General features: G+C 27.4%; 1 protein-coding gene across 1 annotated transcript; it reads left to right on the top strand.

The window, feature by feature from the left end:
- The first annotated feature begins 10403 nt into the window (after positions 1–10403).
- LOC111284313 (uncharacterized) lies at positions 10404–14841 on the top strand. The gene is made up of 5 exons (XM_089763339.1): positions 10404–10944; positions 11751–12042; positions 12274–12453; positions 13442–13660; positions 14283–14841. The coding sequence occupies exons 1-5, from the start codon at positions 10478–10480 to the stop codon at positions 14691–14693; spliced, it is 1569 nt and encodes a 522-aa protein (XP_089619465.1). The 5' UTR covers positions 10404–10477; the 3' UTR covers positions 14694–14841.
- The last annotated feature ends 564 nt before the right edge of the window (positions 14842–15405 follow it).

Raw genomic sequence — 15405 nt, 5'->3', positions numbered from 1 at the left:
CAACGAATGGGGCAGGTCAAATACTTTATTGGGGGGTGGAAGGCTAGCTTTTTCAACAGTTGATGGTTGATGCTTTTGCAGCTGTCGAATAAATGAGCGGGGTTGCAATATATAATTAGGGATAACCAGAAAACCTTAAAGTCTAAAGTCTATAAAGGTATCCAAGAAGCCATTGTAAAGATGATGTCCAAGGTAGTTCAGCTGGCAAGTGGATAATCCTACCGGCAAGCTTCAACGCTACCTATATATTCCAGAACTATCAAGACGTAATGGCAATCTGCAGATGTTATGGCCGGGTATCCACGTCTGCTGATGTTATGGATGTCCAGATCTGTTTATCACTTTTAGCAGCAATGCAAAATGGCTTAAAATTGAAAAAGCTTTGAGAACCATACTTGGTCAAAGACCTGAGGACAGACCAAACATCGTTTCAAGAGTCTTCAGGGTGAAACTCCGATGTTTTATGCAAGATTTCATAAATAAAAACAAACAAACACAATGTTATCTGTCGTGACTGCCAGCAACCTTACAATTGAATTGCAAAAGTGTGACCTCCCTCACCCTTATGCACACATTCTCCTATGGCTATGCCTGCATCCTAATGACAAGCATTCAAAATATTATTGATATTGACAGAATCATATCTTCTGAGATACCAGGCAGGAGATATGATCCAACTGCACATGAGGCGGTCACCAGTTTCATGAATCATGGGCCATGCGGCGGAGCAAATTAATTCTTTCCCTCCATGCAGGGTTGAAGACAAATTTCCAAAATTTTCCCCAACTAAAAATTTTATAGATGTCAATCCAGTTTCTCTTGATTTAATCTTGCCCATGAACAGCTATTAATGATTAAAAAAATTCAATGAGAAAAGAGTTTATATTTAATACATTATTAATGTATAAATTTTATATATAGACAGTGATTTATATGATATTATTTCATTAATAAAAAAATAATTTTTACAAAATTTAAGTAAATATATAAAACTATTTTTTAAAAATTTTATTGATAATAATGTGATATCATATAATTTATTGATAATATATAAATTTTAAATGTTAGCAATATATTAAATATAAATTCATAAAATAAATATTTTAATTTTATCAATTTTAGTCAAACTAAAAAAATAAAAAAATAAAATCATGCCTTTAAAAAAACATGAATGATAAATTTGATCTATCATTGTAAATAAAAAGATAAATTTACATCTTATTCTTATAATTTTTATTAAATAGTTAAAAATTAAGGTTTTCTTAGAAAAGCGGTATTTATAAAAAAGATCAAATTATTCTGAAACTCTAAAATGAAAAACCACTGTCGTGTATCCAACAAAAATTTCATAATTTTTAATTCCTTATTATCCAACATGTATTACGTACATTTATTTCTTTTTTTTTTTAAATTTATTTCTAATGAAAAGAGACAACAAATTAAATTCGAAATAAGTTAGATTTGATTCTGCAAATGGTAATTTATTTAATTAAAACATTTACATTTTGAATTGGGTCAAACTACTCTTAAGTATCTTTTATTTCGAGTAGAACTGAACAAATTAATTTGGAAGAATAACAAGATTTTTTTTTTTAAGAGAAATTCGAGATAGATAAATTGTTTAATCAAGTTAGAGTAAGATGTGTCGTATCTGACAATTTAAGATATGTGATTGTAGATCGTGCATTCGAGATGACCCTAACAAAGATGATCCTAACAAATGATTACCGATAAAATTCAAACTCAAGATCTCTTCGTAAAAAAAAAAATAATTTTAATCAATTAAACCAATCACTTATTCATAAAAAAGAAAAAGAATAACAAGATAATGGAGCATTAGCTTCTACACATTAACGACAAATTTGTCCTTTACTATTTCTAAACATATTTTATTTATTATATCATAAGTATATTATTTTATATACATGTTCTTGGAGTCATTTTTTTTTCATTTTCCTTGAACGGGAATAATTTTTTTCTTTATTTAAAAGATCCATTTTTTTTATAGGCTTAAGCGAAATTGAAAAATAAATTTATAAATGTTGGAGATCAAATTTTAATTTTTTTTTAAAATCTCCTCTTAAAAAGATAGATGAATTTTTTGGACTAAACCGAACTTCTAAGAGATCAATTTTAAATTTAATGTTCATGTTTGATTTGGTTGGAAAATTCTCAAGGAAATTTTTTTTTTTTTACTTTAATTTATTTTGATTAAAAGTTTGTTTTTCTAATTTTGATATTTAATGGATTTTAATTAATGTAAAAAATTAAGAAATAATTTTTTTAATATAGATATTTAATGGTTTTTTTTTATTAATATCGATTTAGTTTCTTTAAAATATTTGTTGATAAAGTATTAAAAATTTAATTTTAATAATCAAAATTTAATCTCTGAACTAAACATTTTAATTACATAAAAAAATCCAGCCATAATTTTAACTTAAAAAATGAGGATTTTAATTTAAAAAATGAAATATCAACTTGCACACATTTTAAAAGAATTAGGAGAAGAAATGATTGGTGGGAGGGTTGAGAGAGTTGGAACAAACAACCAAAAACATTTTAATTTTCACTTGCACAATTAAAGTAAAATTGATTCAAACATGGTGAATTTAATAAATTACTAGTTTCATTAAAGTAGTAATTAAATTAAACACTTCCAAATGAAGTAGGTGGTCCCTCTGGTTTGGCAATTTTTTTTTTTTTTTTTGAACTCAAACATGGTGCATGTATTACTCTGTCTCTCATATGCCAAATCCACGTATTTCCAGCAAAGCTTCTTTGTGTTTTTTTTTTTTTTAATATTTTTTTGGAAAAATGATGAACTTAACTAACGCAGGCAAAAGCCATCGTGAAGGTCGAGAGAGAATCAGTAGCTCATCCTAGGCAAGTGTAGAAACAAGACTTAGGAATGAGGTTGTCAGTGTTGATTAAATTAATAATTATTTTAATATTCTCAAACATTATTTAAAAATATTTTTAATTTTAAATTACTTACTTATAAATTATTATAGTCAGGAAATTACCTTTAACGGCACGGACCTTCTTTTATTTGTTAATCATGCAGGACTGTGCCAAGTGAAAGTAGACAGTGAGCCAGTTCACGGAAAAATGAAAATCAGTCGCTGCCTTGTTATGTGTGACCTGGCTCTCTTTTATCATTGTCGTGGCAAGTACAATTTTCTATCAATTTGAAAATATTCCAAGAGAAAAGAAAATTCCTTTTTTTTTTTTTGGTGGAAAGAAAAATCCTTTACGATAATATTCATTGTAAATTTAGACCTTTATTTTTAAAAGATTAATCTAATGTATATATTATATAACAATATGTATAAATAAATTTGTAACATAAACGGTTATGTAAATAATTGTTTTAAATAACACATAAGATAATTTTTTAAAAAAATAAAAAAACTTTAATTATAAATTAAATAATGTTAAATTTATTCAAATATTAAAATTATTAAAATTATAATTTAAAATCAAATTAATTTAGAGATATATATTCCAAAATTAAAATTATGAAATATGGATTTTTTTAAATAAAGAATTTTAGTTGTTTACCAAATAATCTTATTTAAAAAATTATTTAATTATCAAAATCTTCCAAATATGTTTAAAAATTACAAAAATTAAGTTTATCCAAATCCTTCAACAATATTTTTTATCTTGATTTAAAAATTTTGATTTAAAAAATTATCTTGTTAAAAAAAATTATATAAAACATTAAAAAATTCAAGCAATTTTATGTAAGATTTAAAAAATTTTAAAAAATTTCATCTTAAATCTTTAAATAATAAGATTATCACAATTATTTATATCCATTTGAATTCTAATTATTAAATTTATATTTTAAATAAATGCAAAAAAATTAATATTATATTTATCACTTATTATATCAATTTTAAAATTTAAAAATTATCTATTTAATCCTAATTGTCATTAAAAATTTTTTTTTTATAAATTTAAGACTCCAAATATAATGTTTTATATATCAATTTTTTTTCTTTTTTCAGTAACTTTTTTAAAGGTATATTCTATTACTATTACGATTTGTTTTTTTTTTTTTGTTTATAAATATTTTCTAAGATATATTTTATTGTTATTACATTTTCATTCTTATGAAAAATATTTTTTTAAAATTTATTTTTTCTTTTTTCACATATTTTTTAACATTTTTTATATTTTGTATAATAGTTTAATCAAGATTATTAAAGTGAAAGTGTGTTAATACTTCTTTTATTTAAGATTACAAATGTAATATATTACACATCAAATTTTTTTATTTTTTCAGTAACTTTTTTAAGGTATATTTTATTACTATTGCAATTTATTTATTTTTTGTTTATAAATTTTTTCTAAGATATATTTTATTGTTATTATAGCTTCACTCTTATGAAAAATAATTTTTTTTCAATTTTTTTTTCTTTTTGCACATAATTTCTAACATTTTTCATATTTTGTATAATAATTTAGTCAAGATGACTAAAGTGAAAGTGTGTTAATACTTTTTTTATTATTTAATTTATCATTCAATAATATATATTTTTATTTTTTAAAAAAAGACATAATTTATTCTTATTTGATATAATTTTATAGGTATATAAATATTATTGTAAACAAAAATATCCAAAGAAAAGACATAATTTTTTTTGTTGTTTTCAAAAAGTTTATTTTTTAATGACAAGTCAATATATATAAATTTTATATATGTTATGAGTTTTAAAGATTTGAATATAATTTAAATAAAACTAATTTATATATATTCATATTAAATAAATAAAACTATTTCATGCAGCGCACGGGTTATAATTTAGTTGATATTATATTTTATCTCATTTTTATAAAACTTTTATCACATAAATATATTAATAAAAAATAATCAGACACATAAAATATACTAATAAAAAATAACCAAACAAATAAATTTTTAAAAATAAAAACATTATAATGGTAGCATTAAAATTGTTAAGAATAATACTTTCAAATTAATAGTAGAATTACTAAGTATAGTCTTTCAATGACTTATAAAATTTTCTTGATTTTTTGATAATTAAAAATGGAAATAAAAGAGTATAAATAAATCAATAGTTAATTAATAATATTTTGTCAAAACAAAAAAAAAAAATTTTAAAAATTAAAATTTATTTTGAGATTAAAAACTATGATTTTTTTCTATTTTTTAAATAGGTTTGAATGTGATTAAAAAAAAGATTGTAAGATAGTATTAGATAGAGATCTAAAGTAAAATTAAAAGAAAGAAAATCATATGAAAATGAAAATTGAAGTAAGCTAAAAAGAAATAAAAAAGCATATATATTCAATATTTTGTTGGCAATTAGAGTGTTATTGAAAAAACTAAAAAATTAATTTGGTTTTTCTTCAACTCAAATGATTACGATTTAAAATTTATAGTAAATCGCTTAATTTAAAAAATTTTAAAGTAATTATTAATTGATATAACAAATAAACAAATAGTAATATAATTTTAACCACTGTTTAATTGTAATAATACATAAACTTAATTATAAAACCGTAAAAATGACAATTTTAATTTGAGGATCAATATATACACATACTAAATATTTTAAAACTTTAAGGGGCCAAAGTTTCCTCAAGCTCTAATAATACAACCCCTCTAAATATATACACTAAAGGTGTTTAAAAACTTTGGAGGAGTCAAGGCCCCTTCAGCTCTAACAACGAGCCACTTTCGATACTAATTAATCATGTTATTTTCCAATTCCAATTCCAATTCTACTTCCACTCTCAGTACTTTTTTGCTTTTATTAATATGCTAAGAGTATCTTAAGTGAATTTAATCTCTTATTTTAAAGGCTCACTTTTTTAATATTATTTTGATATGATCAAAATTTTATTATCAAAATATTTTTTGTAAAATATAAAAAATTACTAACTATTTAACTCTTTAACCTTACCTTCTATTAGTTCCATAAGTTTATAAAAACATACTAATATTTCCTTGAGAATTACATATAATTAAGTTTGTATTTGTTATTGTCTTTATATATATATATATATATATACAAAAAAGTATTCACCATTAAATACACGTGGCAAGACAAGAATGGATTGGCGTGGGAATGACATGGCAGTCAGTCAGCCAATAAAATTGAGACACATGACTATTTCAACCAGGAATAAGTCAATTGATAATTTTATTAGTTAAAATAATTAAATAAGCTCTGTTTTGCCAAGTCAACAGTCTTGCAGCCAATCGATGGCCGACTTGTGGTATTTTTCAGCTACTCAAAAGATTTTTGGAAGGATTATTAGGATAATCAATGGTTAACTTCCTTGCAACCAATCAGCGGAAGACACATGGCAGATTGTTGGAGAAGGAGGCAAGCATATGAACTCCTAAAAAATGAAAAATCAGCGAAAGATAAATAATTTGATGAGAAATTAACAAATATTATGATAATAGAGTTTTTTTTAATTTTATAAGTGAGGCTAAAATGGTAACATATGTTGTTTAGTGTGTATTTAAAAAATAAAAAATTAATTTTAAAAAATAAGATATGTTATTATTTTAATTTTGTAAAATTAAAAAAATTTTTATTAAATTTTGTTTGTAGAGTTAAAAATATTTTATTATTAGTATATTAAAATGTTTTTTAAATTTTAAATATAATTTTGGTTAAAATTTTAAATTATGTTATTTTTTTGTATTTTATATTTTTTATATTGTATTATCATATTTTAAATTGATATAATATATATAAACTACAGCACTATGCAATTACTACTAATTGGCAAGCCCGATCATGTAGTTTTGTTCTAGTTTTGTTTAAGATAATTCAACACTACTCCATGGAAGATGTGTTTTAGACAAAAAAATCTATATATAGACAATTATTTATCTCTTCATGCTAACATCTCACAAGATGAATATTTAATTTTTAATTTTAGTAAATCATATTTAATTTTAACAATTTTAAATATAAAATTTTTTTTCTTTATATAACTTTAGTAGCTGGATCAACGAAACCTTGATTTAATGATAAAGAGGAGATTTTAGAATTTTGAAGTGTTTAAGTCTCATCGTACGTGAATTTAATTATTTAATTATGTTTTAATTTAATAATTGATTAATTAATGATATTAAATATTGATATAATAATTGATTATTATTATTATAATTAAGTTCAAATGATTAAAAAGAATTATTATTTTGTATGACAATGAAGTTTTAAGTTTTACAAATAAAATTAAAAAGTTAACACATATCTATTAAGATATATAATCATTTTACGATTATTTTAAAAAGTTTTAATATTTTGAAAATAATCTTTAGTATATCAAATACATTTTTGGATATATGTAATAAAAAAATTGTTCACCAAGCTATCTCTTATTGGTTTAATTTACAAAATTTTTACTTTTTAATTGCTAAAAATTTCTTTGTATATTGTCAATGAACTATGTATTGGTTCATTGTTTGGTTGGTTTGTCTATTTCAAGTAATTACTTTTTTTTTTATGTTATATTTGAATATGATTGTAATTTTTCTTATTTTAATTAATAATTTTGTAAAATTGTTTTTTTTTTTTTATAATTCAATATCGATTAGTAATATCAACACTAGTTTTAAAATTTAAAAAACACTAAATAGCACTAATAATTTTCTAGTCTTAATTACTTCATGTCATATCTATTTTTCACTAATTACATATTGATCCCAAATTATTCTCCTCTATTAATTCTTAAAATTTCAGGCTACGCTACCTACTTCTTGTCATTGAAATAAAACGTTATCGTGGAATTCTTTTGACTTGTTATGGATATTGGTTCCATTTTGATCCATTATGAACTCATGATTGTCCTTTTTGCCTAAGCGTAGACAGCAGCTCAACTTGCCCTACACGCTATTGGAAACATGGACCAAAATAATAATTATATTACTTGCTAGCTTTTTTTTTTTTTTTTTTTTTCTGTTTCAAGAGGACGGTAGCGGAGGAGGGGAAGAGGTTAGAGTCGAACCTTAATTTCATGTCTTCTTAAAGTGTTTTTGCCAACTAGTTAATTAATCAAATTTGAACATTCAATCCAAAATTTTTTATTTTTTTGAAAGATATCAGAATTGAGAATAAAAAATATATATGTATTAAAATTTAAATTTTAAAATACTATATTATTTTTAAAACAATTATAAATATCAATTGAATTAAATCAATTTAAAATTTATTTACATTGGATTTAGTAATTGAAGCAAGTTTTTCTACCTTCTTTTAATTTTTAATTTCAGAAAAAAAAAATTCTGGAGTAACTATGTAGTGGGGAAGCATGAACATTCAATTCAAAATTTATTTTTTGAAAGTTATCAGATTTTGAGATAAAAAATATGTATGTAAATTTAAATTTTAAAATATTATATAATTTTTAAAATAACTGTAAATATCAATTGAAACTTTATTTACATTGAATTTAATAATTGAAACAAAATTTTCTAACTACTTTTAATTTTTAATTTCGGGAAAAAAATTCTGCAGTAACTATGTAGTAGGGAAGCATTTGAGTATAGGAATCAATTAGTCAATTAATAAAATTTACTTATTTATATTATTAGTATTTTTAATAATAATAATAATAATTTGTAAATTAAAATTTAATTTAATTGATTTATATAATCATTTTCAAAAATTAATATTCAATAAATTTATAGGTCCAATTATAATACTTATATTTTTTTCTTTACTCTAGAATTATGATTTTTTATATAATAAAGAAAACAAATGCGTATGCATTTCTCATAATAATAGCTAGGTTTATTATGAGTTACAAAAGAAATAAGAACAGGTTTTCAAATTTCAGTCTCATAATAACAAGAATAAACCTAAGCCTAGCCACCATAATGTTCAATTTAATTATTATGGATACATATTTTTCGTAATAAAAATCTTCATTGATTTTACCCAAACAAAAAAATAGGTACATCATAAAATAATTAACTACTTAAGGGTATTATGCATTTCCCCATTTTACATATATATATATATATATTATACGAACAAGTGATTGGTTCAATCGATTAAAGTTTAATTTTTTTGATGAAAAAGTTTTAAGTTCGAATCCCATCGATTGTCATTTATTAAAGTCATCTCAAATGCACACACATTTTGTCATGACATAAAAAATTAAACAATCTATCTATTTTTAAATTTTTTTTACAAAAAAAAAGAATATTCTAAAATTAGTAATATAAGAGGGAACATACAATAAGTGCACATCCTTCTCAGATTTCCATAAAAATAATAAGCTCGAATGAAATAAATTACCCACACCAAGTCACACCAGACCAAATCACAACGGACCAAAAAATAGGAAAAAAACACAAACACATGCACACTCAGTTTTCATTTGAAAAAAAGTATCGGATAATTTATGTATTTATTTTTAATTGTTTTGTAGTAATTATATATAAATTATAAAAATAATTTTATTATAATTTTTGTTTATATATTAAATATAAAATATATAATTTTCACCAAATTTATATATAATTTTTACTAAAATTTTAAATTATATAATTTTTTTTATATTTTTTATCATACAACCCAAATTCAAAAATCTCCATTTCTTCCTCTGAACGAGGTTGCACGCCTGCTCTTTCTCTCTCTCTCTCTCTCTCTCTCTCTTTTATATAGTTTTTGTCTCCCTAGTTTTTTTTTATTTGGATTGGGTTTTGTCCGTTTCTTCTCTTCCTTATCATTATTAACTTAACCTAATCAAACCCTATTAAAATCTACTGAATTAAAAACCATCCAATTAAAACATACTTCTGGTTTGGTAGCTCCCCTCTAAATTAAACTTACCCTTGCAATTTCAAATGTCGACTTTGGTTGCTTTGCTCACTCTTCACCCACTAAAAATATACAATCAATTCTTTCTATAAGAGAGCCCAACTATATTTTCCTGCACAGTTTTACTACTGCCAACAAATTCTCATTAAACTCCTATCATTTTCCTTGTTTAAATTTTGAAAAACAAAAAAAAAAAAAAGAAAACTCAGTTTGGAGTCCAAAAAACAAAGAAAATCAGGTACATTTTTTCTGTTAAAAAGTCCAAATATTTTCACAGTTGTGCTGCTCAGCTTCCGAGTCCACACTGTCATTTTCTCAATGTAAAACCAAAACCCACTTCAAAGGACAAAAACCTCTGCATTTTTTTCAGACAAAAAAACAAGATGGTACAACTTGTGTTCAAAAACGTTAATAGAACTCTCACACTGTCTCTAACTAAAACCGAATAACCTATTGTACAAAGCTCTTCAATTTTCAAAATCACCCCACAACAAAGTAAAAAAACAAAAGGAAAAAGTTGTTATATCAGCATGCATTAAGGCAGTGAAGCCACCACTTGTAGTAAACACTAAACAGAGAGCTCGGCTTTTTCAAAACCAAGAAAACCAAGCAAGAAAGCAGTTAGAGAGAGAGAGAGAGAGTTGGGTGTTTGCATGGAGAGGATATCAATGGGAACAACCATAACAAGGAGGGCTAAATGGCAATACCCTCCTGCACAACCAACCCCAAGAATCCTTCATTTGCCACGCAGGCCTAGAAGGCAAGCACCAAAGGCAAGTCCTTCAAACCTACCCAGTTCGCAGAAGGAGAGAAAAGGGAAGCCGGAGAGCTTGTTTGATGAAGAAAGGTCTCTTACAAGAGGGGTTGTTCCAGTGTTGCTGGTGAGTCCAAGGAAGTGTGATCAGGAGAGGAGAAGAGAGAGGGTGGCGGAGGAGAAGAGAGAAAAGAGTAGTGTAGTTTTGGTTGAAGAAGAGAAGTGGAGGTTCCAAGCTGAGATGTTGAGAGCAGAATGTAAATTGTTGAGGATGGAAAGAGAGATTGCTGTTAAGAAAATGGAGAGAAGAAGGGTGCAGCTGGAGAGGACCTTGAAATCTGCTGTTCAAACTTTGCTTTCTGTTAGTTTCTTTCCTCTCTTTTTTCTCTGCGTGTTTTGTTTTTATTATTGTCTGGTTGGTTCTTGAGAAAATATTAATTAATGTAGCAGAAGAAAGGAAAGTGAGGTGTTTTTATTTCTTATTATCTGGAACCAACTAGTGAAAGTTGATTGTAATATATTTTCAAAAGACAAAACTTGTTTAGTACAAGTTCTGATTTCAGGCTTTTGTTGGGTTGTTGTTGATAGAATGTGGGATAAGAAAGATGTCCATTGAAATAAGCTCAGTTGTATTTAATTAAGCTGAGCATGTCAGATATAGGCATACGGGCTATAGCAAGCGAAGAATCATAAAAAAAAGGTTTCAAATATTTAGTATTTATTGATTTATTTATTCATAATATTTTCCCACTTTGAATCTCTGTTTATTTCATAAGCTATTGAAAAGAACGTCTGTTGATTTCTTTTCAGATGACACATTTATTTTTGTTTTTGTTTGATACTGTGAGCTTCTGGTTTTAGCCCTGTCCCAAATTAATTTGTTGAATATTTGATTCTTGTCTTCATTTGTTTAATGGCTAAATGTACAGAAACAGGTATGTCAATTCTGAGTCTTTTGCTTTGAGTTATTGTGTTTTAAAAAACAGACAAAAGTGAACATGAGACATTGAATAACATGCTTACTTTGTTTTTTTCTTTTTCATTATTTGAGCATCTGTTTATCTTTTCTTGTTCAACATTAATTTCTTACATTCCTACCTTTTTTCTCTTTCTCTTTTCATATATGTGCCATTCAATGACCTTGATTTGGCAATTGGTTTACAGGGAAAAAAGAATATTTGTGAAGGAAAGAATGTGAGCTTGATATTGGAGGAGCAAATCAATGATTTCGTGGAGAAATTAGCAAAACTGCAAAGGAGGTCAGGCGTCACAGACTTAGAGGTCAAAAAATGTAGTAATTTTGATAAGCAAGTATCTTTTCTCCAAAGGCAGCTAGAGAAGTTTGGAGGAATATCTGATGAAGAAATATGTGTGAAGGAGATTCGCGAGATGGCAGAAGCAAGCTTGTCAATCAAAACGAGTAGTGAAGGGGATGAGAGCTTTCTTTCAAATCGCAACAGCAATGTAAGAATATAACACTCTTCTTTTCCTATTAGTTCTGGATATTATTCTACTCTTTGCAGCGTAGTGATTCAAGATGGGAAGAAAAATAAAAAAAAAGGGGTGGGGGGTGGGGGTGGATTAGAGCTACTAAGTAGTTTAGGATAATTTACAACAATTCTTTTCTTTCGACACATTTTCCAAGTAGTGATAGGAGTTTTAGATGAGGAGTTTTAATTTGTAGCAAATTTGCAGGTGGAAATTTTAAGAAGAAAGATGGAGGGATTGTCAAAGGGGACTTTATTAGAGAGAATGGAGGAGGAATATGGTTCAATGCTCTCTAGAGCTAACAGTTCTACCACTAGTTCTGCCTCCAGCTCAAAAAGGATTGATTATTCTGATTTGTCCTTGCCATCCATACAGCAATCACACAAGGTAAACTCCTTGAATCATCAATCACTGTCTAGCCCTTTATTAGTTCTATCAAATCTTCAAAAACTGAATATTAATCGAGATGGTAGTGAAAGAGAATTTCCAACAGCCGGAGTTGCGGTTGGAGACAGATTTCTGTAAGTCTAGCTTGCTAATTCCTACCGTCGGAGGCTTTCGAATTTGTTAGGCGGAAACATCCACATTTCGTACGAATGACATTTTATTGGCACAATGGTTTATAAGTTGAATTCAGATCACCTAATTTCAAGTCAGATAGCTTAAGCAGAAGAACATAGTATCAACTAGCAGGGTGTGCTTTAATCCTTGCAGCATTTTTGCTGAAGTATAGAGGGCAGCTACAGCATTGCCTTAATGGTTAGCTTTCCTCGAAAAATCAAATCATCCTATTCATTTGAGTACTCCTTGTATTAGACTATTCATTATTTGGTTAGCTGACATGCACATATCTGGAAGCGGGTACATTTGCCTTAGTTGAGCTCTTGAAGAATTTGAGCAAAATGATAATTAGACCGTTTCTACTTTTCATTGTTATTGTTCAAACAATTGTGGGGTCTAAGAATACTATGTCGTGTTAATTTTGTTTTATATTATAGAGAGAACACTCTTGTCAAGTTACTGTTATTTTCTCTTACCATTAATTCCAAACTGGATAATGAAGGAGCGTTAATTAAAATTTTTATTATTTGTTAATTCAAGTTGACTGTGCAATACTGGCATTTACTATGATATCTGTGAAAAAGAGGACCGCTTATTCTCTTTCAAAGTTTTGACAAAAGGTTGAACTATTAGAATGTTACAGCAAAGCAAACATGACTTCTAAAATAAGACAATATATTGCAGTTAAGCCTTAATTTTAAACTATAAGTGAAGGACAATATTGTTATCTGATTACTGTTGGTGTTCATTAATTTATTTCACAGCAGATAAAAATCTGGATTCCCAATTGATTGCCAGACACTTGTTTCTGCAGGAGAAAATGCCCCATGGTGCAAGAGTCTGTTCAAGACATTGCAAGGCTATAGTGCAGAGGATTGTAGAGCAAGTTCGTGCTGAGACTAAACAATGGTCCCATATGCAAGAGATGTTGGGGCAGGTAAGGGATGAGATGGAAGATTTGCAGACCTCTCGAGATTTTTGGGAAGATCGTGCACTTGATTCAGACTATCAGATTCAATCCTTGCAATCTGCTGTAAGATTTTCATAAGCTACTTATTGCTGGTTATTCTATGTTGTCTCTCAGTATTTATCTATGACTGTTTCAATGGCATCATGGCATTTAACTGGGGGGCAGAGGACGACAAAAGCAACCACATCCTAGTGATAGGTGTTTTGATATTGTGGTCTTTAACTGCAAAGTTTTCTCCATCACTGCATAGGGAGCTATTTTAGTGCTTTCCATGTCTCAAAGTTTGAACCTTCATTCGTTGCTAAATATCACTAAGATTTGGAAACTATGAAGTTAGTCTGTTAGGTTTCAGAATTGGAATTTACTTTTAATTTCATTTACAGGTTTTTTTTTACGCTAAATGCAGTCTTTTGGCTTTATGATGAAATAATAGAATTAGATTAGACAAATATGTCAAGGAAACCTGGCTTCCCTGGTTCAAATTATCATATATATATATATATAATTATATCAACCAGTTGAACTTTTAGTTGCATACAGTTTATTAGGAACGGAAGTTGCAAGTGGCAGAGGGTGGGAATGGAAATTGGTTTGTTATAACTATGAAAATCATGGTGGGCAAAAGAAAAAGAAAGCCTCATTTTTTTTGTAAACACAACTAATTAATTGAACACGTTTGTTGTAGGTGAAAGAATGGAGACAGAAAGCTCTTTCATATGAAGCAAGTGCTAATGAGCTACAGGCAGAAATATCTATTCTTCATGAAGAGATTGAGAGATCGAGGAAGGAAAGAGATGGAAAAATTGTGAAGGCCGGAATTAGTTCACCTATTAATCAAGAAGCACAAAATGAAACAGAGAAGCGGGTACTTGTGTGTCACTCAAAGGAAAACCATTGTGCATATGGTGATGGTTGCAATCAGAAGGAGCTCTCAAGGGATGGAAGAAGAAAGACCCAAACATGCACTGCTGGACTTCTCCCGAGACGCTCACCCCTGAGAGAAATTGGTAATATGTCAGCACTGATGAAGCAGCATGGTGAAGGACTTTTGCCATTGTTTTGCCTTCATAAAGAGGAAATGAAACGTTCATTCTAGACGATCTGAATCCCGACATATAAGGCTATCAAGTTTCGCAAGTACATAACCTTGTGAGCACACACAGTTGATAAGCAGTACATCAATCACTGGGCGGTTGGTTTTGAAGCTTTTCACTATTTTACCGCTGCTTCCTCGGAGAAGAGGGCGTTGTAAATGTAGTCTAACAAACACATTCTGATGCCTACCAACAATTTGTCTAATGCTGCCACAGCTAATGCACACCAGATAAATCAACACAATCTTGAGTTGGCTAGTGATGTATGCAGATGAGAAAGGTGTTCTCAAAATTAATCCATCTGATCAATCCTGTTAATGTTGCCAGTTAAAGTTTGCTTAACTTTGTTGAGCTCAGAATGTGTTCTCTTTGATCAAATAAATTAATAGCAGATACTCCAAGGAGGTTTGATAATAATCTTACATGCCAAAAAACCACCTAACAAATTACTACTTTTTATTACTTCTATGCGCTGCTTTTCTTTTCTTCTTCAAAAGATGCCAATACCAGCCTTATTTTCCTTTTAAATATTGCAAGCAGCGTTGGATTTCCATCACATTCAAACCTTTGAACATGCTGCTTTCATTATTTATTTCTCTCTCTCTCTCTCTCCAAATCATTGAAAGATCCCCTTGACCTTCCTCATGAAGAACAGGATTTCACTTTATCTGACTGAGTAGTTGGCTTGCAAATATCATGTTGTAGATGCTTGTG

This window comes from Durio zibethinus, chromosome 6, assembly GCF_047325235.1.
Source record: "Durio zibethinus cultivar Kanyao isolate XHJ-2024 chromosome 6, ASM4732523v1, whole genome shotgun sequence".
In the NCBI taxonomy this organism is placed as follows: Eukaryota; Viridiplantae; Streptophyta; class Magnoliopsida; order Malvales; family Malvaceae; genus Durio; species Durio zibethinus.
The sequence above is the reverse complement of the archived record's forward strand: the minus strand, read 5'-3'. Positions and strand labels throughout refer to the sequence as shown.